General features: G+C 38.5%; 1 protein-coding gene across 1 annotated transcript in view; it reads right to left on the reverse strand.

Annotated features, from left to right (window-relative positions):
- ADGRV1 (adhesion G protein-coupled receptor V1) overlaps positions 1-24,562 on the reverse strand; it is a 341,656-nt gene that overhangs the window by 212,771 nt on the left and 104,323 nt on the right. The window contains exons 38-53 of the mRNA XM_072992549.2: positions 24,172-24,265; positions 21,986-22,064; positions 20,787-20,925; positions 17,609-17,750; positions 15,720-15,982; positions 13,661-13,836; positions 13,107-13,231; positions 12,683-12,852; positions 12,224-12,370; positions 10,979-11,086; positions 6,460-6,712; positions 6,170-6,292; positions 4,504-4,726; positions 2,544-2,748; positions 1,762-1,908; positions 118-373 (exon numbers count right to left, since the gene is read on the reverse strand). Of these exons, the coding sequence (XP_072848650.2) occupies positions 118-373; positions 1,762-1,908; positions 2,544-2,748; positions 4,504-4,726; positions 6,170-6,292; positions 6,460-6,712; positions 10,979-11,086; positions 12,224-12,370; positions 12,683-12,852; positions 13,107-13,231; positions 13,661-13,836; positions 15,720-15,982; positions 17,609-17,750; positions 20,787-20,925; positions 21,986-22,064; positions 24,172-24,265 (2,650 nt within the window). The remainder of the gene's footprint in view (positions 1-117; positions 374-1,761; positions 1,909-2,543; positions 2,749-4,503; positions 4,727-6,169; positions 6,293-6,459; positions 6,713-10,978; positions 11,087-12,223; positions 12,371-12,682; positions 12,853-13,106; positions 13,232-13,660; positions 13,837-15,719; positions 15,983-17,608; positions 17,751-20,786; positions 20,926-21,985; positions 22,065-24,171; positions 24,266-24,562) is intronic.

Below are 24,562 nucleotides of genomic sequence, written 5' to 3' on the forward strand. Positions count from 1 at the left end.
TTTCTTTTTTACACAAAAGGGAAATCTTTACTTGGGTTTCCAATTCATGTTTCCCAGTTCTTATTGGAAATACTTTTGTTCTCTTTCCTTCTGCTGAGGAGGAGAGAATTGACTTACCTTCTGGTTCTGCCACTTTCACTAGGAGAGAATCTGCATGCCATCCCACAACACCATAAGGTGAGTCATTGGGCAAAATTCTAAGTATAGCTTTTGCTCTGTTTTGGTCAATGGTGGCTCCTTTCCTGGGATCCTGAATTCCAACAGTGCTTATATGAGTGAGAGTTATAACCACTGTCTCTGCAACTTCAGGAACAACATCGGCAAGGACTGTTAAGGTGATGGTGGACAAGACTTGACCTTCTGAGAATGTTGTCTAAATATTATGAAGAGAAATATAATGGAATATATATATACATTTTTTAGTAACAGGTAGGGTAGCACAATGATTTAGGACACAATCTTTCATTTTAAAACGCATTCAAATCATGCAGCATGAATAAATGTACATATTTACTATATCCTTGAGGAACTAAAAAGGGAAAGGCATCAACAAAGCCAGCAAACAAATTGAGCTTAACTGTAAATCTAATTTAATTATAAAACAGGACATTTATTGATCTTCAGTAGAAGCAAGAATATTTTAAATACTAGAGTGCCTAGAGTGATCGCATAGACCAGATGGGCGGGATACAAATCAAATAAATAAATAAAATTAAATACTGGAGACAACACATTACAGTGTTAGTTGTCTTGACATGAACAATTGAATATGACTCAACTAAAATGTTGTATATGAATCTTCAGCACATTTTTTAAAAAAAACCTCAGCACTTTTTTTTAGATTTTAAATTATTTAAAAATAATCGTAATTACCTTCAGCTAGCAGGAAATAGTATGCACATTAATTGAGCATTGTACTTCATGGTGGTTGGAAAGAAGTAAAGGGTCATAAGTGAAAACCCCTGTGCTCTTCCCAAACTTGATTTCACACTATTTAAAGGCCTCTACTGACAATAAATGTTAGCTTTTCAGAAGTGCAGGAAGTGCCTCAGTGAGAAGACAGACCAGTATGTTCTGTCACATAAGTAGAATTTCACTTAGATCTCCCTGGATATTTATAATTTAATGTTAATTCTGTGATCTGATCAAAGCTGCTGTTTCAAACACTTTAGTCAGATAGGAAATTGATATTGTCTTGGATTCAGTAGTCTGGGTGTGCACATAGAAACGGAGATCTATGATTTATGTCAATTTTTCTTTCCCACTGTTTCTTGCTGTCACACCCCCTGACATGTAGGATCCTTGAACCACAAATTATCATTATATTGGAATAATAATAGCAAACAATGTAATGTAATATTCTTAATTATTGTCATGTTAAATGATTATGGTTTAATAAATTATGGTTTTAAAATTGATACCCTCTTTCCTTTTCCTTTTCACAAGCATTTAAAAAAAATTAAATAAAATATTATCTAAAACAGAAGTGGCTCTTGTAGAGGACATGGGGCTAAAGCAAAACAGTAGGAGGAAATACCTTTGTGTAAGCAGAATTATATATCTCATCATTCGTTGTATTATAAAACAGTATGTGAGCGATGCTTGTCAGTTAGCACATGTTTCTCAGTGCTTAGATATACACATTATTACTAACTACATTATTAATGCAATAATAATTAACTATATTTCTAATGCTATTGGTATGCTATTACTAATATCAATGAATTTCTGGAAATAATATTTTTCTGTCAAAACACATACCACTCCTGAAGCTGGAAATATATCATTAATGCTCCCAGTGGCCTCCCACTGTACTGTGACTCGCCCATAGCTACTTATTAGGCGTTCAATATTCAAGGTGATCAAGGTGTCACGCTCCAGTTCTTCTACATGTTTAAACAAAGATTTCTAAAAAAGTAAAAATAAGTTAGGAAAATATTTAAGTATTTTAACTGCTATGCATACAAATATTACAAAAAATTTAAGGAATGCTCCTAATGGAGAAACTGGGTTCCCAGTTCTCAAGTCAATACATAAGCAATTGGATGCAAAAAATTAGCCTGATATTTTTCAGAGATTCTCCCCACTTTTCATGGACCCATTATAGACTAGCAGTAAGACTGGCAGATTCAGACTAGAAATACAGTATCTGGAATGATTCTTGTTGAACAATGAAGCCACTGGCGACCTTTGGGCTGTCTTTACCGCCTTCCTTCACAATTTGGTCAGGACACTGTAATCTCCTTCAAGAAAGGATGGGGTACAGAGGTGCTAAATAAAATGAAAAACTGATACTTTCACTGACAAACCTAACTTAATGTTATATCACCTTCCATTGTAAGATAAATTAATTATCCGGTAATATCATGAGATATTTTGTTAAAATAGGCTCCTTAGATCTGCTTTTCTGTAGCTTTCAACCTATTCAGTTTTTACATTCATATAAAATGGATATAAATAATTCTACATCAAATTAAGATGCTTCACATGTTCTGATAGCCATCTACTGGAAATGTATTATAATAAAACACAATATTACATACCTGAGCAAATCCAATAATCCCATGAGCATCATCATTAGATGGTATAATTATGGTTACATAGCCATTAGCACCAATTTCTGCACCGCCCTTTGGATTTTTCAGAGATACTCTAAAAAATTCTTCTTCCTCTGGGACTGCATCATCAAAGATATTGACTGCTATCACTGATTCTTTGTCTCCTGGTTCAAATATCAGTTCACCTGAACTAGCATAAATGTACAGCATAATTATAATTAAAGGATAACTTTTCCACAACAAAAATATTGGAAGTCATGTATCTGTGATTAAAAAAACACTAATGTATCATGCTGCCAAACGGTTAAGGGGGTTACATCTGGCACAAAAGGTTTCCGTTAAAATTTTGTTTTCACTTAATATTGAAAGTAATATGGTGGATGAAATCCAGCTTTATTCATTCATTCATTCATTTCAGACATTTTTATACCACCCGACTTACTGACGTGCACTGTTTCTGGGGAGTAAACAATGTATGAACTACCCAAAACCACCACTGAGACCAAACAAAAGCCCAAAATACACAACAATAAAAACCAAAATTATAAACCAAAACCCCAATAGATAATTCCAAACAACCTATGGCAGTGTAAGATGAATCTAGATTCCACAGCTATCTCAGGGGATGAAAGAACACTTTCTTAAACAGTTCTGATTCAAGCATCTTTTTGAATGTAAAGAGGAGGTCTGATGACTCTCTAATGGGAGTCTATTCCATAAAGATAGAACTACAACTGAGAAAGGTCCACTCCAACTGGAGACCTTCTTCACCTCTCTTGGCATGATCACCAGTAGGAGTGGGGCCTGGGAGGACCAGGTAGGACAAGCAGAGGTTTTTTTCAGGGAGATTCTCAGACAGATAATGAGGCCCCAAACTGTTAAGGGCTTTGTATGTTAGTACCAAAACCTTGAATCCAGCTTGGAAAAGAACAGGAAGCCAACAAAGGTGAGCCAGGACTGGTGAAATATGGTTGAACCCATTCATGCCAGAGATCAGACTGGCCACCATATTCTCCACCTGCTGCAGTCTCCCAGTCAGGTTCAAGGAAAATGCCATGTAGTTGATCTTTGAGATCACCAGTAAGTGAACCATTATAGTCAATTATTTTAGCTGATATCCACTCATCCAGCAAGACCTTCACCTACCTCCCTGCCTCTCCATTTCACCCTGTCTCTCCCCTTTTCTGGAGCAGATCTTGTTGAACAGTTCCTGGGGGAGAGGGAATGTTCTACTCTTTGGTCCACAAGTGGAGTGATTTTGTTAGTGGGAAGAGTTATTTAGATCCCATTCATTACATATGCCCAATTCAAGCAAGTAGTTTTTTTTTCATTTGCACTCAACTCAGCCTGAGGCAGTGGCCAAGATCTTTAGTATTTGTATATGGTTTGCAATTCTTGTCATTGATAATTGTGGATGACTGACAAAATGCCAAGGCACATTTTGGTCATGGGCCTGGTCACAAACCTGGTTGTACAATCAAGATGCACCTTGGCACATCATCAATCAGACACAATTTAGCTTCTGCAAAAGATGCAAAGGTTACTCAAACACCAGTGGGATTCTGGCCACTGTGCGTGAATTCCTTTGAACCCAAGGACTGAGAAAGAACACAGGTATCACCCTGAGCAAGTCACCAGTTTTTTATAAACCCTAAACTATAGGTAACTTGCATTTGTTCTCATGTTGTGCCACCTCCAATAAAAACAGTCTAAAAATCCATGCAGCCTTTTACTTTTCAAACTCATTTCTTTACTAGAAAGTTGAAAAGTTAAAAGTGATGTACTGGCAGCATTGTATTAAGATTTCAAGAAATGACAGGAAAAGAAAAAACAGGAAGGCAACATATATGAAGTTATTTCAGAAGCTGTAATCAATGCAAAATGTTATGCTAAAGAGAGCTCTCTGTATCTGCACATAAACCAACAAATAAAATCAGGAACATACCTAGGTATGAAATCTGACTGGTTGGAGATTGCAGTCAACTCATAAACATAAGAGTATGAATCGCCAGTCAGAACAATTAGACTTTTGTTGGAATTAAGAGACCTTACATTGACAGTGGTGACATGATTGGCAGAAGGGGCTTCCAGCAGTGGGGAGAACTGATTTATTTCTGAGTTCCAAGAATAAAGAGCTGAGTTATCCTCGCTACCAAATAAAATATGTGCTGCATTGAGAAAAAAAATAGAATAGCAGAATTTTAGCAAAACAAATATAGAATATTTCTGTGGGAAGAAAAAAAATAATTAATGAGCTAGTTTTGTTTTCAAAGGCTGGAATCTTGCTGGTTCACACTTAAAGTCTGTGTAACTTGCCACAGCTAATCATTGGCAAGGTGCTGGGGAACATCTTGGCTGTGCAAACAGATGCACATGACTGAGACATGCCCCAGCACATTATGAATTAGCCACAGCACATAATGCAAACCTTACACTAACACTGATAGGATTCTGGCAACATTTGTTATATCTAAATGTCTGCTTAACATTTATATTATTTTCATGTTTACTTTGCATATAGTCTACAGTTGTAAAGGACTGCTTAGTTTATCTCAAGATGTAGCTATAAACATCATTCACATGTCTTGCATCCTGCCATTTTTTTCCTAATATTTGTATGCAATACTGACATTCGGTAAGAGGGAGAGCAGCTTCTGCCATATGTTCTACTATATTGTTTCTTTTTTTCTAAACTTTATGTCAATAGTCAATATACTATTTTTTGTTTCAGTAGTCAATTAGGCCATAAATGCTCTACAGATTACAAAGAAAGTAATAATAACAATAATAAAATAAAAACAAGTTAATTAATTATTCCTGTTAAATGCTATTCTTCAAATTACTTTTTAGGATTGGGTCTTTATAACTGCACATTGGCTCTTTGAAACTGCACATCACATTGCCAGAAGACAGTTAGAACAGCTGAAGGATTTACCACATTGAATCTTAAATTAGACTTTACTGCTACCTACTGAATTGTGCTATTTAACAAGAGTTGCTATCAAGCAGTTCCATTAGAATGTCCTTGGGGCATACTGTCCAAAAACAAAACAAAGCTTTATTGAACATTAGTGTTGTTTTAAAATAGTTAATTATTTTGTTTGCTGTTACCCCCACCAAAATGAGGAAGAATTCTGTAAATTTTAAAATATCTTACAGAGTGACAATTTAACAGAGCCTATTGCTACCTTTTATTGATCATATTGCTATATTATTATTGCAAAGTTACTAGTATTCTTCTCAAATTGTTACAGTTACTATCCTAACAAAGAGTAAACAGTCATTGCCAGATAAACTCTTGGATCTCTGCACAGGGAGAAAAACAACAGTTTGTTTCATAATGCCTTTTCCACCACCATTCTTTCCTTCTAAGCCAAACCCATCCTCTGTGAGCCTTTTAAAGCTCAGCCATACCTGGTGTCCAGAAAGCACACCAATCTGTGATTAAGAAGAGTAATTTCAATAGCTGTACTAATCATTCTGCATTTTGTTTTATCTTTCTCCTACATGGAAATGATACATGAGAAGGAAATACATGTTATTCCTATATATGTGAAGCAGTCCTAAGAGGCCGGAGGGGGGAGGACTGGAAGAGCTTCATTCAAGCTTACCTAAACCAGAAGATGGGAGAAAGGTGTGTATTTCATTTACAGCTCTGGTGGACATGGACTGAAAATGTCTGAAGGAAGGTTCCCCTGTTTCCCATAAAAAAACATCGCATGTGTTGTTGGATCCTGTGAACAAAATGAGAATAAGAAGATGGAGCTTTTATAAACAATTAGTCATAATATCAGGCGATTATTTTATATAGTAGCTAACATTCTTATTTCATGTCTCTGTTTCCATAGAAATGGATGACTCTCAACATATTTCTGTGAACAGATCACATGCATATCAATACCTTTGGCAAAAATCAAGTAGATATCAGATCCAGAAATCAAGGTTTTGACTTCTGTTGTTCCACTGACTGACACTTCATGAAACTTTCTAAATTTCTCATCTGACCACTGATATAAAAGAGGAGGTTTTGTGGAGGCTGATGGAACAATCACAAGATAAATGGTGGATCCCCTGAAGAAAAGATCCATACTTAGAACTCCGTTCACAGAGAGATGATGATGGAATACAAACATCCCATTACTCCAGAGGAAAATCTGCAGAAAAGGAGAAAAATCCCATTAACAATGAAGACTGTAAGAAAGCATATGTCAGGTTAGAATCACATTGTCATAACTATGATGTAACATGAAAAACCAAGATAACATCAAGCTTTATAAATCATACAAAGTTTGGATCCAACTGAATCATTTATGGGAATATCCAAATTGCTATGCTGCTTCCACAACACACAAGTGGTATTTTGCAGACTGAATCAACCAGAGTGAAAAGCAGACTTTTTGGCTCCCAACTAGAGATCTGCATGAACTGTCAAATGGCCAACAGCTGAACATGTTTCTGTGATTCGCTGCTCGACCCCCTTTGGTGGGCGCCCACTCAGAAGCAGCACCCCAGTTTCCCTGCCTCAACTCCTCTGCTGCCTTTGAGTGGGCACCTGCCAGAAAGGACAGGGTGGAAAACCACAGAGCACCTGCTTGGCCATCATCTGAACCAGAACGAACCACTGACCTGATGGCTTGTGGCTACCTCTACTTCCAACTCAAAACAACACAAGATAAAATCTATGTCAGAACAGCAGCTACCCTCACACATACCCTGTAACATAATGTTAGGCTGTGGGATTTCTCTCTGCAAATGTAACAATAATTCTAGACTCGAAAATACAGGAATGAACAGGTGTACAGTGTATCACAGAAGTGAGTACACCCCCTCACATTTCATAAATATTTTAGTATATCTTTTCATGTGACAACACTGAAGAAATTACACTTGCCTACAATGTAAAGGAGTTAGTACACAGCTTGAATAACAGTGTAAATGTGCTGTTCCCTCAAAATAACACAACACACAGCCATTAATGTCTAAACCACTGGTGACAAAAGTGAGTACACCCCTAACTGACAATGTCAAAATTGGACCCAAGTAGCCCTTTTCCCTCCCTGGTGTCATGAGACCCGTTAGTGTCACAAGTCTCAGGTGTGAAGGGGGAGCAGATGTTATCGCTCTCCCTCTCTCAGACTGGTCACTGGAAGTTCCACATGGCATTTCATGGCAATGAACTATTTGAGGATCTGAAAAACTCAATTGTTGCTCTACATAAAGGCAGACTAGACTTTAATAAGATAGTCAAAACCCTGAAACTGAGATGCAGCACAGTGGCCAAGACCATATAGAGGTTTAACAGGACATGTTCCACTCAGAACAGGCCTTGCCATGGATGACCAAAGAAGTTGAGTGCCCGTGCTCATCATCATATCCAGAGGTTGGCTTTGAGAAATAGATGTATGAGTGCTGCTAGCGTTGCTGCAGAGGTTGAAGGGGTGGGGGGGTCAGCCTGTCAGTGCTCAGACCACACGCCACACACTGCATCAAATTGGTTTGGTCTCCAGGGCTGTCGTCCCAGAACGAAGCCTCTTCTAAAGATGATGCACAAGAAAGCCCGCATACGGTTTGCTGCTGACAAGCAGACTAAGGACATGGATTTCTGGAACCATGTCTGTGGTCTGATGAGACCAAGATAAACTTATTTCGTTCAGATGGTGTCAGGTGTGTGTGGCGGCAACTGGGTGAGGAATACAAAGACAAGTGTGTCATGCCTACAGTCAAGCATGATGGTGGGAGTGTCATGATCTGGAGCTGCATGAGTGCTGCTGGCACTGGGAAGCTACAGTTCATTGAGGGAACCATGAATGTCAACATATACTGTGACATACTAAAGCATAGCATGATTCCCTCCCTTTGGAGACTGGGCATCAGGGCAGTATTCCAACATGATAACCACCCCAAACACACCTTCAAAATGACCACTGTCTTGCTAAAGAAGCAGAGGGTAAAGTTGATGGACTGGCCAAGCATGTGTCAGACCTAAACCCTATTGAGCATCTGTGGGGCATCCTGAAATGGAAGGTGGAGGTGTGCAAGGTCTCTAACATCCACCAGCTTTGTGATGTCATCAAGGAGGAGTGGAAGAGGACTCTAGTGGCAACCTGTGAAGCTCTGGTGAACTCTATGCCCAAGAGGGTTAAGCAGTACTGGAAAATAAGCGTGGCCACCCAAAATATTGACACTTTGTGCCCAATTTGGACATTGTCACTTAGGGATGTACTCACTTTGGTTGCCAGTGGTTTAGACATGAATGGCTGTGTGATGCGTTATTTTGAGGGAACAACACATTTACACTGTTATACAATCTGTATACTCACTCCTTTACATTGTAACCAAGTGTCATTTCTTCAGTGGTGTCACATGAAAAGATATAATAAAATATTTATGAAATGTGAGGGGGTGTATTCGCTTCTGTGATATACTGTATGTGTTCCCTTCTCACACACTTTACATATCTGAGTCACATCTCAACTGGGATTCAAGGCAGATTTGCCATCAAGCTTTATCCGACATAAAGATTTAAATAATACTCAGTGTTTGCTGGATAGATGTTGCCACACAACATCAATTTACTTCCATTTTGATGTCCACACAAGCACTTTGGCTCAAAAGTCTCTTTTTTTTCTGGTGAGCCTAGCAACCTCAGATGAAACAGCTTTATCACTTTCTGATGACATACTAATTGAGATTAAAAGTTATTCATTTTCTGTACCCGCATTGTTGGCTGGATAGCTCAGTGGTTTAGGAGAGGTTCAGAGTTCAATTCTCCACTGTGCTTCCTGGGAGAAGAGTCGGCCTATGTAGCCATGGACAAGCTGCACAGTCCCAAGGCACCCCTCAGAAGAAGAGACTGGTGAACCACTTCTGAATATTGACTACCCAGAAAACTCTGGAAAGGATTGCTATAAATTGGAATCAACTTGATTCCAACTTATACAGTGGTGCCTCGACATATGACCATAAGCCGTTCCAGAAGATGGACGTAACTCGAAATGGCCGTAAGTTGAAGCACCATTTCCCATAGGAATGCACTGAAATGCAATTAATCTGTTCCGGCCAACGGAAAAAAATCACACATACACCAAAAAAAATCACTGCAAGACTCATTGGAAATGTGATTAATCCCTTCTGGCTGAAGGGGGGGAGAAAAGCAATCAAGCATGCAAGACCCATTGGAAATGCACAGAAAACAAATGGAGCAGATCGGAAATGCACAGAGAACAAATGGGGGAAGGTTGGAAATGCAAATAAAACAAAGGAAAAAGCAAGAGAAGCATGCAGGACCCATCAAAAATGGGGAAAAACCCAAAAGCAACCAACCCTCCCCAAGAGCCTTTGGAAATGGGGAAAAAAACCAAAAAGCAACCAAACCCCTCAAGATCCATCGGAAATGGGGGGGAAGCCAAAAAACAAATAAACCCCGCAAGACCCATCAGAAATGGGCGGGGGAACAAAACAAACAAACAAACAAACCACCAAGACCCATTGGAAATGGGGGGAAAACTCAAGGAGCAACTAAACCCCCCAAGACCCCTCAGAAATGGGGGGGAAACCCAAGACCCATCGGAAATGGGGAAAAACACTCCGAAAAGCAACAAAAACCCCCAAGACCCATCGGAAATGAGGAGAGCCAAAAACAAACAAACCCCCAAGACCCATCACAGCACAGAAACATAACCCCCCCAGCCCAAAACCATGCTGCAAAACCACCCAGAACAGTTTTTAAAAAGCACAAAAACAGCACCTTACCTTACCAGGCAACCCAAAGTCTCCCTGCAAACACACACACACACACACACACAGAAGCAGAAGCGAGGCAGCCCCAAACCTCCTTGGATGCACACTCTCTAACTGCTGGGGCCAAAGAGCTACAAAGAAGCAGCCTTGTCGCCACCTACAGTTAGAAATTTGAATTTCCCACCTTTTTTCCCTGCCTTTTTCTTTTCGTAAATGGAAGCTCCGGTCACAAGTAGAAGAAAACCTTTGCAGCCGGAGATGGTCATAACTTGAAATGGTCATAAGTAGGGACATTCATAAATTGAGGCACCACTGTATTGCAATTATTATTATACCAACATTTCCCAACCAGAAGACTTGTTCAATCAGAGTAACACTGCACCACAATTCAATTGGTTATTCAGAGTGTCTTTGACAAATACCCCAATACACCAGGAGAGAGACCAGATCGCTTTTTTAATTAGGAAGTATAGACTACTTTCTTCTACTGGTTCACCGGGAAATCGCCTTTCGAGGACTATCCCCTTCCTATGTATTGTGTGTGTGTTTTTAAGACTATAATTGATTTTATATCATTCAACTCAGATTCTAGGAAAAAATCCACAAAATCATATAAGCAGCGAAATAGAGCAAAACTAAAAGGAAACATTACTCGTGAAGAACAAGGAAGATCCTCCAACCTGGAGTGATTTTGATTCAGGTGCATAACTTGCAATAATCAAGTAGTGCCTACGGTCCAAACTGAAATACTTTATTTCACTGCTTTCTGGCACAGAGATGCTCTGTATCTGTAAGAAAAGAAATGAAGAAAATCTAATTACCTAAATAATTAATGGAGTACCATTTTAATGGAGCTGTACTGTGTTACTCTGCCACATAATGTTGAATTACTGTCTCTGTAGTTCAATACTATAATTTTATTTTTATTTTCCATGATGTAAAGAAACCATGGGCTGCACTTGAAGATACTTATTACTACAGTGGTGCCTCACAAGACAATTGCCTCGTGGGACGATTAATCCGCAAGACAATTAGTTTTTGCGATTGCAGTTGCGCTTCGCAAGACGATGGTTTCCTATGGACGATTTTTGCAAGATGACGATTTTTCCCCTTTGGAATGCATTAAATAGATTTCAATGCATTCCAATGGGGAACTGCATTTCGCAAGACGATGTTTTCACAAGACAGCGATTTTCACGGAACGAATTAACATTGTCTTGCAAGGCACCACTGTAGTACCAAATTGTATATGGGCTAATCTCCCCCATACCCTCCTATACTTACAAACTGGGAGAGGGGCTTCATATTTTGCAGTGTGAAAAGAAGTGTCGCTTTTTTTAAAAAAACAACTCTTTCCTTTATACCATTACTTCTTTTTGAATGACCCTCCATTCCAAAACTAGGCACAATATCAGTAACAATAATCTCACCATCCAGGTCTAACAGCTGGCTGTTGCAGAGGGAATGATTTAAAATAGAGAAACAAACCTGAGGAGAGAGTTTTAAAAACCTCTTCCCAGCCCTGATCCACTTTGGGCCTCCCTGTTCCTGTGGTTTTAAGGAAAAACAAAACACTTGGGGATCAAAGCATAGACTTCTCACAACATACCTTGTTCCACTGCCAAACACCTGTAAGAGTGAGAGGGGCTCACTCTCATTTATTGTGACTGATATGGTCATATTTAGAAAGATGATGTTCAACTGTTATTCAACATTTTACTAGTTTCTTGTTCCTGAATTAAATTTGGCCACATTTTAAAAGCTTAACATAATGAGTTGAGCTGCATCATGCTTTTGATACATATGTGAAAACAGTTCTGAAATGAGCTTATCTATGTGACGAGGAAAAGAATGCTAAATATGGTGTTCTACCATAGTCAGATAAGTATATAAGCTTTTTTTAAAAAAGGATTTTGTTTAATTACCTGCTGTAAATGGAATCCAGGGGTGAAGAAGTATATAGTATGATTTGAAGGTCTATGTTGCTTTTTTCCACCGTGTGTAACTACTAGATAGGAAGAGCCATTGATTTGAAATGCAGTACAGCGATGAGGATCCTCAATACTAAATTCCTAAGAAGAGAATCATGGCATTGGAAACTTAGGTGTTTCTTGTTTATTCAAATAATATCATACATAAATATGCCCTATATAACAAAGACTAATTATATTAATATTAGAACTATGACAATATAAGAGGATGATGTGATTCAAAAGAGTTACAAATAGCCTTTTCCCTTGAAATATGACACTAATGCATCATTATTATTTCTGTCTTTTATATGTATGAAAATAGCAGAGAGTATTCTGGATTATTCTTGCTTTTTTTTGTTATTTTCTTGGGTTTTTAAAAATATATTCAGATACTTTTAAATCAGTTTTTACCCCAACAGAAACAAAAACTCCCCGCCACTGGTATATTGAAGAATTCAGTGCTGGGTGTGTTTGCAACAATTTTATGCCATATATAAAATCTCCTGTTGAAAAGAAACACCAGCTTGATATTGGTTCTTCCATAAAACTTTGTAAGATGGACAGCACACTTAATCCGCCCTCTGCAAGAAAGGAAAAAGAATATAAGCATTCTAGTTATTGTGCGATAGGTGGAAAAGAAAGAGAAACCCATGTTTCTAACATGACTCCATTAACTCAAATGGATGAATCTATAAATCAGTCAAAATATTTGTTCCAGAATGAGAACTAGTAAGCTGTGATAGACAGTGCACAAGCAGTGACAATGACTGAGTCAGTTCCATGTATTTTCCAACTGTTGTATGCAATTTTAAAACTTACTCAAAAATTAACTTACTTATCCCAAATGCAGTATTAGACATTGTTTCCCATTCCACACTCACTGATGTGTTGACCCCATTGCTCCGGGATACTTTCAAGTAGACTGTTGTGTTGCTTTCTTCAATTACAAGAGAAGAAGTCCTAAAAGTTATGGAAACCATTACTAAAGTATAGAAATAGATGCCCTTAATAAGACTAAGCCCTGGAAAGACTACTTCAGGGATGGAAACCTAGAACTAAATGAACAATAGAACAAGGCATAGTTACACCCCTTCATCACATGCTAGATTTCTGAGTATACCAAAAGAATCTGACACATTACTTTTCTCCCTGATACAAAATCTTGTCAGATGATCTCAAGGAAAACTTTAGTGAATGCCAATTATATTGCCAATGCATTACAAGTCAATGGGCATATACTGTCATCTATTCATTTATAAGTATCTTCCATTGTCTGTGTTTCTACATAGATTTCAATAAATAACTGAGTTGATGCAACACCCAGCATCACTCATATAAACACTCTTGCATACTCGTACATACAATTACTGATAGGACTACATGATATACCTATTTGTAACTGGACAGATGCTGAAAAGTCCCAGTGGTGCCTGATTTTGCAAAACTGTAATCAAAGTTTCTGTTCTCGTGCCTAGTCTGGCTCCACCAGTTGGATTGAACAGAGTAACAATGAACTGTTCATCCATTTCTGGTTCAGCATCTAGTGTAGCAGTGATATGAAGAGTCTGTAAGATAACAGAAATCATAGATCCATTACAACAATGTCAAAAAGAATAAAAATGCAATGCTGATTGTGCAGCCTTGCACATATCTACTCAGATGTCAGCCTCACTAAGGCCAGTGTTAGTTATCTCCAGGTAAAAAGGAACAGGATTATATGCTAAAATAACATTGAAAGGGCTGATAAATACAAAAGATGCAGTTCCCCTGAACAAATTATGTTCTTTACCCAGTGTGTTGTTAGTCTATGGAACTCTTTGCCACAGGATGTGGTGATAGCATCTGGCCTAGAAACCTTTAAAAGGAGATTTGACAGATTCCTGGAGGAAAAGTCTATCACAGGTTACAAGCCATGATGGGGATGTATAATCTCCAGGCTTAAAAGGAAGGTACCTCCAAATGTCAGATGCAGGGGAAGGGTATCAGGAGACATGTATCTAGTTGTCTGGTGTGCGCCCAGAGGCATCTGGTGGGGCCACTGTGAGATACAGGGAGCTGGACTAGAGGGGCCCTTGGCCTGATCCAGCAGGCCTCTTCCTATGCTCTTATATTATTGTTATATTAACCAATATAATTTGGGTTGGTTTATCCATGATGTTCATATTTTTAGTGACTCTTAATACCCAAATAAGTACCGACATTTTTGTTCTGTTTTACATGGCAGGGCATTTTGAAATTGTATTTCGCCTAGCTGAACTCAGAACATTAGAGTTTAAAAGGAATTTGTTGCATAATGCATTACTTCTCAGCAACCAGTTTGCTATTATCATTGCTCAAATGCTGCAAGTTGCTTGTTCATAGCACACTCCAGGAGAAAGAGACAGTCTCCAGTTCCCTCTACCAACAAATGTTAACATTGTATCTTGGAAGTATTTATAAAAATACAAAAGATGTAACAACTGAAAGAGAATGGCATAAATCCTATAAAAATTCTGCCAAAATGGCCAAACATGCCTTTAAATGTCCTTAAAAATAATCACTTTTCAGTAACAAGGACTCATTATACCTGAATAGCTTAAGATACCACTTGTTGCGTCTAAAAAGTACTTTTCGAAGTACTATCACATGCTACCCAAAAAGTAACTAGCTACAGGCTATCATGTTCTTTTTAATTACTTGCAAGCTGTGCTCCCTCCACCTGTAGCATTAAGAAGTACAGTCTAGAATCCTATTCTTTCAGGGCTGAACTACACACTGGAGATACCCCCTCATAAAAACAGGGAATTCCTGAAGTGCTGAAAAATTGTGCAATTGTCACAGCAGGATTTTTTTTTTCAGCTGGCTTGCAAATTAGTTGGCTTTGCTTTGTGACTGGTCTTCTGGACATAAACACAAGCTTTGTCTAAAAAAATGTCATTTCTGATTCAAATTTCTGGAAAAATAATGTGATTTCTAATGACCGTCTGTAGTGTTTGGCCCTCAGACCGGATCTTAAACCACATGCTGCAGTAATGTTTCCTTAGTTCCTTTCTCCTTCCTCACTTCCTTCGTTCTTAAACTTATGGAAGAAGTTTCTGACAACAAGAGCTGTTTGACAATGGAACAAACTACCTTGGAAGAGGATGGACTCTCTCCCATTGGAAAGTTTCACATAGAGGTTAGATGGCCATTTGCCATGGATGCTATAACTGTGGATTTCCACACTGGCATTTTGGGTGTCTTCCAACTCCACAATCCTACTTTCTATGATATTTTTAAAATCATTTATGCCAATTTAGGCTTTACACCTTTATACATCTACTGCACTGTCAGTGGAACTTTCTCCTAGGTAAGTGGATGTAGAATTGCAGCTTTACTTTATTTTAATTTGTCTCCTTAGAATAAGATACACATTAGAAAGTAACTAATAGAAATATATTCATTTTTATAATAAATACCTGTATATTACCTTGAATCTGACTCCTTCTTCTAGAACAATATAGCCTTCTGATGGGGTCAAATCTACAGATGCTTCAGAAGAATTTCTCTCTCGTACAAGATATTGCACAGTCACAGTTCCAAATAACCCCTGTGGAGGCTCTCTGACAATGGTTAGTACTGCAACACTTTCCGTTAAATAGAGAGCTGTCTGTTCCCTTAGAAAGAAGTGTTCACTGTTGTTAAAAGACAAAACACCGTGGCCATCATCATTGGCAAGGATAGTAACTGAAGCTGTGAAGAGAAAATGAAAGTAATGCTTACATTATTACATCAAGCAACTTAGCCATATATGATATAGGCAGAAGGAAAACAGGGAGAGATTGCCATATAACTCAACATTGGGTACCAAGAATGGTATACAGTACAGTGAACCCTCGACTTATGGAATTAATCCGTATTGGAACAGTGGCCGCAGGTCGAAAAGCCCATAGGTCGAGGGTCCGTTTCCCATAGGAATGCATTGAAAATCCATTAATCCGTAACCAGCCGAAGAAAAAAATCTCCCCCACCAAAAAAAGAAAAATGCAAAAAGCAGCACCTTACTGGTCCAAAGGGGTCCCTCGCCATCACCATCACCGAAGCCCTCTGAGGGCTTCCCTGCCGCTGCTGGAGGCCTCATGGGGGTCCCCAGCTGTCACCATCGCTGCTGCTGAAGCCCTCTGAGGGCTTCTCCGCCACCATGGGAGACTTTTCAGAGGTTTCACAGGGTACACTGGGCCTACCAGGGGAAGGCTTCCCCCGGTAGGCCTGGTCTACTTCCTAGGAAAGCCTGGTAGACCGGGCCTACCAGGGGAGGGCTTCCCCCAGTAGGCCCAGTCTACTCCCCAGGAAAGCCTGGTAGACCGGGCCTACCAGGGGAGCTGATAGGCCCAGTCTACCAGGCTTTCCCAGGGAGTAGACCGGACCTACAGGGGGAAGCCCTCCCGGTAGGCCTGGTGTACCCTGGGAAAGCCGCCGCCGGTGGACGACCTCCGAGAGGCCTCCCATGGCAGCAGATAAACAATACTGGTTGTTCTAATCTTCCTTATTATTAAACATGTGTTTCCTTCAACATAGCATTAACAAAATGTACAACTTTGACAAATTAAAGCCTTTTAACAGAGCTCAAGTGGCTAATGCCTTTGAGTCATCATCAGCAACATTTTAAATATGAACCATTCAAGTTTTCAGCAATCAATGAAAGAAAATTGAAATGAAAAAGAGAGCTCTTTTTTCATTTCAGGTCTAATTGAATCCACTATTGATGGCACTAATTATTCCATTATTGGTGCTTAAACTATGATATATGTGTAAGCCAGAATTCTGTTGGGAAAAACTGTATGTGGAAAGGTAATGGTACACATGTTTCCTTCTTTGGCAGGGTATCTGTCATGTGACCAGTCATATGACACACACATATGCAGACTAACCAAAGAGAGAATATGTGTACATTTCCATGTGAAGCTTCTCCCAGCAAGATTATAATTCTTTGCTAAACTATGCACAGTAACAGGTGCTTAATCTGGGACCAGATAATATACAACATTTGCTTCATACCGTCTTACTACAACAATACCATCGGCAGAGAATTAGAAGGCTGTTACTATGGAAGAGTACTTGAAATAGAAGTCCAATTAGCAGTTTAGCTCATAAATGTTACAGTACTGTTAGATCAACAGTGTACTGTAGCTAATTGTAAGAGAATACAATCGCTTTCCTACTGCTGCTTTTTTGTTGTTGTTGTTCAACATATTTTGGGCAGCTAAATAACTTTTTTTCAGATATCACAAACCTGAAGAAAAATTCACAATCATCTAATTATAAAATTTTGTAATTATAAAATGACCTTTTTCCAAGCTTAGTTAATATTAATATTACCTGTTGTGTTTTCTCCCACCTCCAGTCCAAGGGATGGATTAGTTAAAATTAGCTGGAATCTCTCATCCCCTTCAGGAATCTCATCATCAATAATTGTAACATCAACACATTTATACCTTTCTCCATCAGTAAAAAATAGAATCTAGTAACAAAATTGGCACAAGAATTTAGCAAACAATGTTTCAAAATCCAACACTAAGACATAAAGAAAGGAGTAAATCCTAGGCAATTTGTACTAAAGGGCAATACAATTGTAACTCAACATATATTGCCTGTAGGGGATAAGCAAAAGGGCAATACAATTGTACTAAAGGGCAATACAATTGTAACTCAACATATATTGCCTGTGGAATAAGCAAAAGCCTCTTCTGCCAGAATAAAATTCTGTTCTGTAGGCTGAATTTTAACAAATTTACTGTTAGATAAGGAGGATCTACCAGCAGAATTGCTCTCAGTAAGATCTGTCACCAGAGCGAGTAAATAGTGAGGAAGCAGGATGCAAAGCAAGGGAAGAGACAAGTTATGTGATATCTGAAGATAATCTAGCCCAGGAATAGAACCACTAGGCTAGCACAAAGTTAGTCGTAACACATTTTTTCACATTTCCTTGGCTGTGAAGGATTTGGATTCAGCACAGCTTTAGCAGACATGGTGTCAATTTAGCCTCCCCCTGAGACTTCTTAGCTAGTCAGTACAATGCTTTAACTATGTTAAGAATCAAAGGCACCATCAGCCCATTACATTTGACACATTTGTCATAGAATCGTCATAGGGTTGGAAGGGACCTAAAGGTCTTCTAGTCCAACCCTCTGCCCAAGGCAGGAGACCTCATACCATCCCAGACAGATAGCTGTCTAATTTTTTCTTGCAGACCTCCAGCAATGGGGCACCCACAAAGTTGGGAGGCAAGCTGTTGTGTTGAAATGAATTAGTATACAGAATGAATATCTGCAACTGCAGAGTGAAATCATGCTTGGATATCTCCCTTTCCAATGTCCACATGGTCATACCAAAGTCATAATCAAACACACTACTGCAAGTTTACTGACAGGTAGGAATGCCCAAGGTATTTTTGGTCTTTGGAAATTCTGGGGCAAATGATTTGATCCATATAATACAGACAAGTGTGTAAATGGGACTGTAATTATCGTGCAGATCTTGTGAATCTATGATGTTTGCAAGGCATTCCTTGTTTTTTAAAAATGTATCAAAATGTGTTTGAAAAAATACATATATATTTTAAAAAGTTTACATATGCACACATTTAGAAAAACACATAAGGAATTCTGTATTATATATGGAAAAACACATTCAAAATAATTTTAAATACATAGTTTAAACAGTATTTAACTCAATTTTAATTTTTTCTGGAAAATTTTTGTACAGGTTTTTTTTAATGTACATACTAGAATAGAATGGGACTGAAGTAACTATATAAAAAAAAGAATAATTGATTTAGACCAGAAAAGATTGGTTCTGTCCTTACAAACACTCCCTCCATATATTTGGCAAAACTGCTTTTTAAAAGGTGGTATCCCCAACTTCATTTAGATCAATCACAAAAGGCCACATCATTTTGAGGCACTGTTTCTCCCACAAATTCACAGAGCCTTTGCTGAACTTAGATTTCAGCAGATGCACTCTACATATCTCAAAGGAATATACAAAAGAATTCCAGTTAAGGAACGGAAATATGTATTCAGCTGCAACCAGATAGAAGACATAATCCACTATTTATTTTCCTGCCCCCTCTATAAGGACCCCAGAGAAAGATTTTTGTTACTTACTATCCAGTCATTCCCTAATTGCACACCCAAGGAATTAGTATTAAGATTGCTTATTGGCAATCAGCCACTCATTACATATTCTGTAGCAGTATTTGTGTTGGCAGCCAAGAAGCTGAGCTCTGGTTTTCTAAAGGACCTTAATGGCATTTAATTTGATGGTCCATAGTTTGGTTGGAGATGTTCAAAGAAGGACACATTTTAAAACATGTAGTTCTAAAATGTATGTTTTTAAAAACCTGGATTTTCTCTTTATATCATATATTGCATATTTAAAGGCCTATGGCCATAAATAATAAAGTTTTGACTGACTGGCATTTTAAAAGGTTCCTGATCATATGAACAGACTGTCTCGGTGCATGCAAATAACATTTGTGTAAATTCTTTGTGTAAATTCTGTTCTAGCCTTCCATGCACGGAAGTTAAGGTTAGACTTCCATTGCCGAATTCATTCTATATGGATTTGCTACCTTAAAAGGCACCACGGACCATGAGTTCTATCAAAAGATTTGCATTTGTTTTTGCCTCCTATATTTCTCAAATAAGTCTCAGTTAGGGATGTGCTACTCAGAGCTTTTTAACTCCAGCTCCCAGAATTCTCCATGAATTCTAAAAGCAGAATTTTGGGAGATGCAGCCTGCAGGTCATAACTATAGACACCTACATTTTGCTCACTGGCACCAGGGCCTTGTCTCAGAGGCTGCATGGCAGTCTCAGGCCTATTTTCTGTTATAAATGTACAAAAAATAAAGCTTTCCGAAGTGCTTCCTGGGAGTTGCAGTCTCCCTGTCCTTTAGGCTCTGTAGAAGATTCCTTCCAAAGAACTGCAACACCCAGGAAGCACCACAGTACAGTGGTGAAACCCGTTTAATGCGTTCCAAGGGGGAGAAATTGTTTTGTGAAGATCGCCCATAAGGAAGCCATTTTGCGAAGCACCAATCAGCTGTTAAAATGGCTGCCCTGCGAAGCCTCGGTCCGAAAACACCCATTTTCCGAAGCGCAGATCAGTGGCAAAATCATCATCTTGCGAAAATCGGTTTGCAAAGCAGGGACCCAAACATCATCTAGCAAAAATCACCCATCGGAATCACTGTTTTGCGAATCGCTATAGTGATTGCAAAACCTCATCGTCATGCGGATTCATCATTTTGCGAGGTCATCATCTAGTGAGGTACCACTGTAGCTTCCTTTTTTGTTTATTAACAACAGGAAGTAGGCCGGGGATGCCATTCAGCCTCTAAGACAAGACCCGGTGCAAGTGAGTGAAATTTAAGTCTACAACCTGGAAGTTTCAATTCTCTGGCCTTCTTTTATAAAATCTAGAATGTATGAATTCTAACTAACTCTATTATATTATACAGGATTACATCATATGTTCTGTGGTCAGTTCTTACCCTTGAAGAAATATTAAAGTCCAGTCCCTGCTGTGCTTCTAAGTTCTGAGCGTACAAGAACAAGGACACATTACCATAAGTTCCTCTGTCCCGGAATACCACTAATGTCAAGTTTCCATCTAACTCACTTATTTCAAAACTGAGGAGGGAAAAAGAAAAACAGCTCATTATATTTATTAGCAGGAAGTTTTAAACTTCAAATATTCACATGACTTACAAATCAAAGAGATATGCCTGGAAGCTCATTGTTAGCATAACATTTTACAGCAAAAAATACATCCCTGAGTGAATCCTGGAGATGGAAGTTGTATTTACAATCGTAGACTGGCTATACTTGAGTATACATAAGTGAGTATTCTCTACTCTGCAAGGGTTGGAAAACCTACTCTTTTCAACTACTGTATATCAAGAATCCCTCAGCCAGCATACTTACCCTGGGTAGATATCACAGTAGTCATGGTCCAAAAGAGTAATGTTTCCAAGCCTAACTTTGGCTAAAATCCAATAGTAATTAGAGTAAGATGATTAAATTAGGGTAGATTGATTAAACTACTTGGGATTTTGTGAAAGGTATTAAAGATTCCATGGTTTGAATCTGGGACCTTTTACTGGCTGAAATCCTCGATTCAGCATGCAAGAGGTAATACCTACAAAATCTTCTTAACTTCTGGCAATTTGCTTCAAAAACCTCCATCTTTCACATAACTGCACTCCAAGAATTCAACTACTATGTTTTATTTTACCATTTCTTCAAAGGGTTCATTGTACTATGTTTATTCCTCACCCACCTCATCCTTCCTGCAACCCTGCCTGACAGAACAGGATGCATGAGAGTAACTGGCTGAACGTCAGCCAGTACATTTTGTGACTGGGTGAGAATTTCAGCCTTGTTGTCTTTGCAGTCTAAGCCCTGCACTGTAAACACTAAATCACAATGACTTTCTTATGAATGCCCCTGAATTACATATATCCAGTAATGGAGATATATAGTAGTGTGGGAATCTGAGAGCTGAGGGAGTGGCTTTTTGAGTGAAACTCTCAGGGAAATATGGACACACACATTCTTCTGGCTCATCCGTATCACCCAAAAACCATCCAAACTGTGGTAGCAAGGAAGCACCACCTTCTATTTCTACTAACAGGAAATAACTGAGCACTCAGGAAACTGAAAACATGGACAATCTTTACTGGGGACTTACTTTTTGTTTTGCCAGCCAATTATTCCTCTTGCTCCATCGTTAGCATCAATAATTATCTGTGCTGCCAAACCATCTATGTCTAAACAGAAAATAGGTTTCAAAATTGTACAATATTTTGAACATTGCTTTATAAATGATTAATAAAAGCAGTACTCTGGAAATACTTGGGGGAAAGTACTTATGTCTCCAGAACTCAGGCTATTAAAACAATAAAGGTGATTATAATGTCAATAATAATATATTGGTGGTTTTTTTTTTCATTTTAAATGTTTATAGGTCACCACTCTGCTAAAAGTCACTAATGTTAAACATTTATTCATAAAGTATTGGACTTAATTAGTTTTAAATGCTTTGAAAGGAGACACTGTACTTACTGAATGAAAGGGAATGAAAAAGACTTCAAGCTATATAACAGACCTAAATATTCTCTATGGTGTTTCTAATGCAGACATATATCTCAGATAAATTGGCATAGGTTTTAGGGTTTTTTACCTTTCAGTTTGTAATGAATTAACCCAGTGGAATCTATAAGCATGCAAACAAAGGAGGTGAAATTGAAAAGAGGTATACATGAAGGCATTCCCTTAACAATATGAAATATGAGCTGCCTCCAAAGTTCTGAGCAAAGCTAGTTTTACGGAAAACAGTGCAAAAACAGAAGCAGAAGCAGAAACAGAAACAAAGACTTACAGAAAATGGCACCAATCTAATGATGGCTTTATTGGAAATTCCTCTTCCATGTCTTAGGGCTAAATTAAGCATTGCAAATAGCCTGGCACTAAATACTTAAACCAGTGTTCCAGGGATGTGATTTAGGAAGACCTTTATGACTGAGGCTGGCTGGATAGCTCAGTTATACACCTGGCTGTGGAGTTACAGGTTGGGAATTCTATTCCCCACAGTGCATCCCAGCCTGTGTGGCCTTGGGCCAGCTGCACAGTCCCAGGGTATCCCTAGAAGAAGGGAGTGGTAACCACTTCAGCGTATTCTCTACCAAACTCTGAGCAGGGTCGCCACAAGTTGGAATCAATTTGATGCTACATAATTAATTAATTATCTTTGATTTACAGATAAATCTTGGAATGCCTCTCGTAGCATTTCCCAGATAATGCAAATATTTTCAAAGCAATTCCTCCTGTAATATTGGACCGTCTTGTAAAGAAGAAGAAGAGTTGGTTCAGGATGCAATATGGTAGTGGTTGTGGTTGTTAAAGAAAAAACAGACTCGCCGGATCCACACTAAGGTAAAGCTAAAGGTTGCCCTTGACATTAATCCAGTCATGTCTGACTCTAGACCGCGGTGCTCATCCCCATTTTCAAGCGGTAGAGCCAGCGTTTGTCTGTAGACAGTTTCCGTGATCACGTGGCCAGCACTACTAGACATGGAATGCCATTATCTTCCCACCATGGTGGGACCTATTTATCGACTCACATTTTTACATGCTTTCGAACTGCTAGGTCGGAAAGAGCTGGGACAAGCTACAGGAGCTCACTCTGTCTCATGGATTCGATCTTATGACTGCTTGGTCTTCTGACCTTGCAGCACAGAGGCTTCTGCGGTTTCACTGGCAGTGCTACCACATCCCCACACTGCTAGATCCATATTACATTAGCCCAGTCCTTTACATTATTTCTATGAACCTTTTCCTCAATCACTGACTGGTAATCCAGAGATAAAGAGAAATAAAATCATAGATGGCAATTACCTCACTAGTTGGTACAAATAATGTGGCCTTATTTTTAGCTAACTCTAAGAAAGCGTTGCCAACAATATTTATATAAATTGATTAGTTGGGTAAATCAGCAAGGTTGACTATGAACACCAAACAAAAGGAATCCCTTCATGTAAATATTGGTTCAGTGATCTACAAACAAATTAATCAGATCTTTCAAATAAAAAAATAATATAATATACTGTATTCACTTAAAACATCTTAGGTCACTGAAGTATAATTCATCTCTCTTTTTTGTGTTATCTTCAGTAGTTATTGGAGATAACATGTAATTTATATGGATTCAGGAATTTTTACCAGAGTATATCTTTTAAGCAACTGTTAAATAACCTTGACAACGCACAGTTTTTTTGAAACCATGCATAAATTTACAAAAGTTGGTGAAAAGAAAGAGATCAAAATGCTACTAGATAACAATCAATGAAACTGTTTGCAAAGACATTAAATTAATACCGAGTCTGGGAGGGAAAGATGTTGAAGGCTGTATGATAAGTTCCACAGATGTTAAATTAACAAGGAAAAATTCTTGCATCTCTGGTATATTATCCTGCAAAACAGATACACAATATATGCTCCAATTTTTGTCTTCTAGCCAATATTACAGAATAAAACAAAAGGTCTTCAAGTTTTAGTCTCTGCTTCTAAAACTACTTCAGATGAACTGTTGTGGTTTATATGAGGATGAAATGTATATTTTTAAAATAATATGGTAGGGATAAGGGATAGAAAATGGATTGGCACTGAGGAGACGGGTTCAATTCCCCAGCTCTGCCACGTAAACTCACTGGGGGAGGGGAGTGGAATTAGTAAAATCATTCTAAATACCTCACTCATCTTGAAAACC

The sequence above is a fragment of the Pogona vitticeps genome, chromosome 2 (genome assembly GCF_051106095.1).
Source record: "Pogona vitticeps strain Pit_001003342236 chromosome 2, PviZW2.1, whole genome shotgun sequence".
Taxonomy (NCBI): domain Eukaryota; kingdom Metazoa; phylum Chordata; class Lepidosauria; order Squamata; family Agamidae; genus Pogona; species Pogona vitticeps.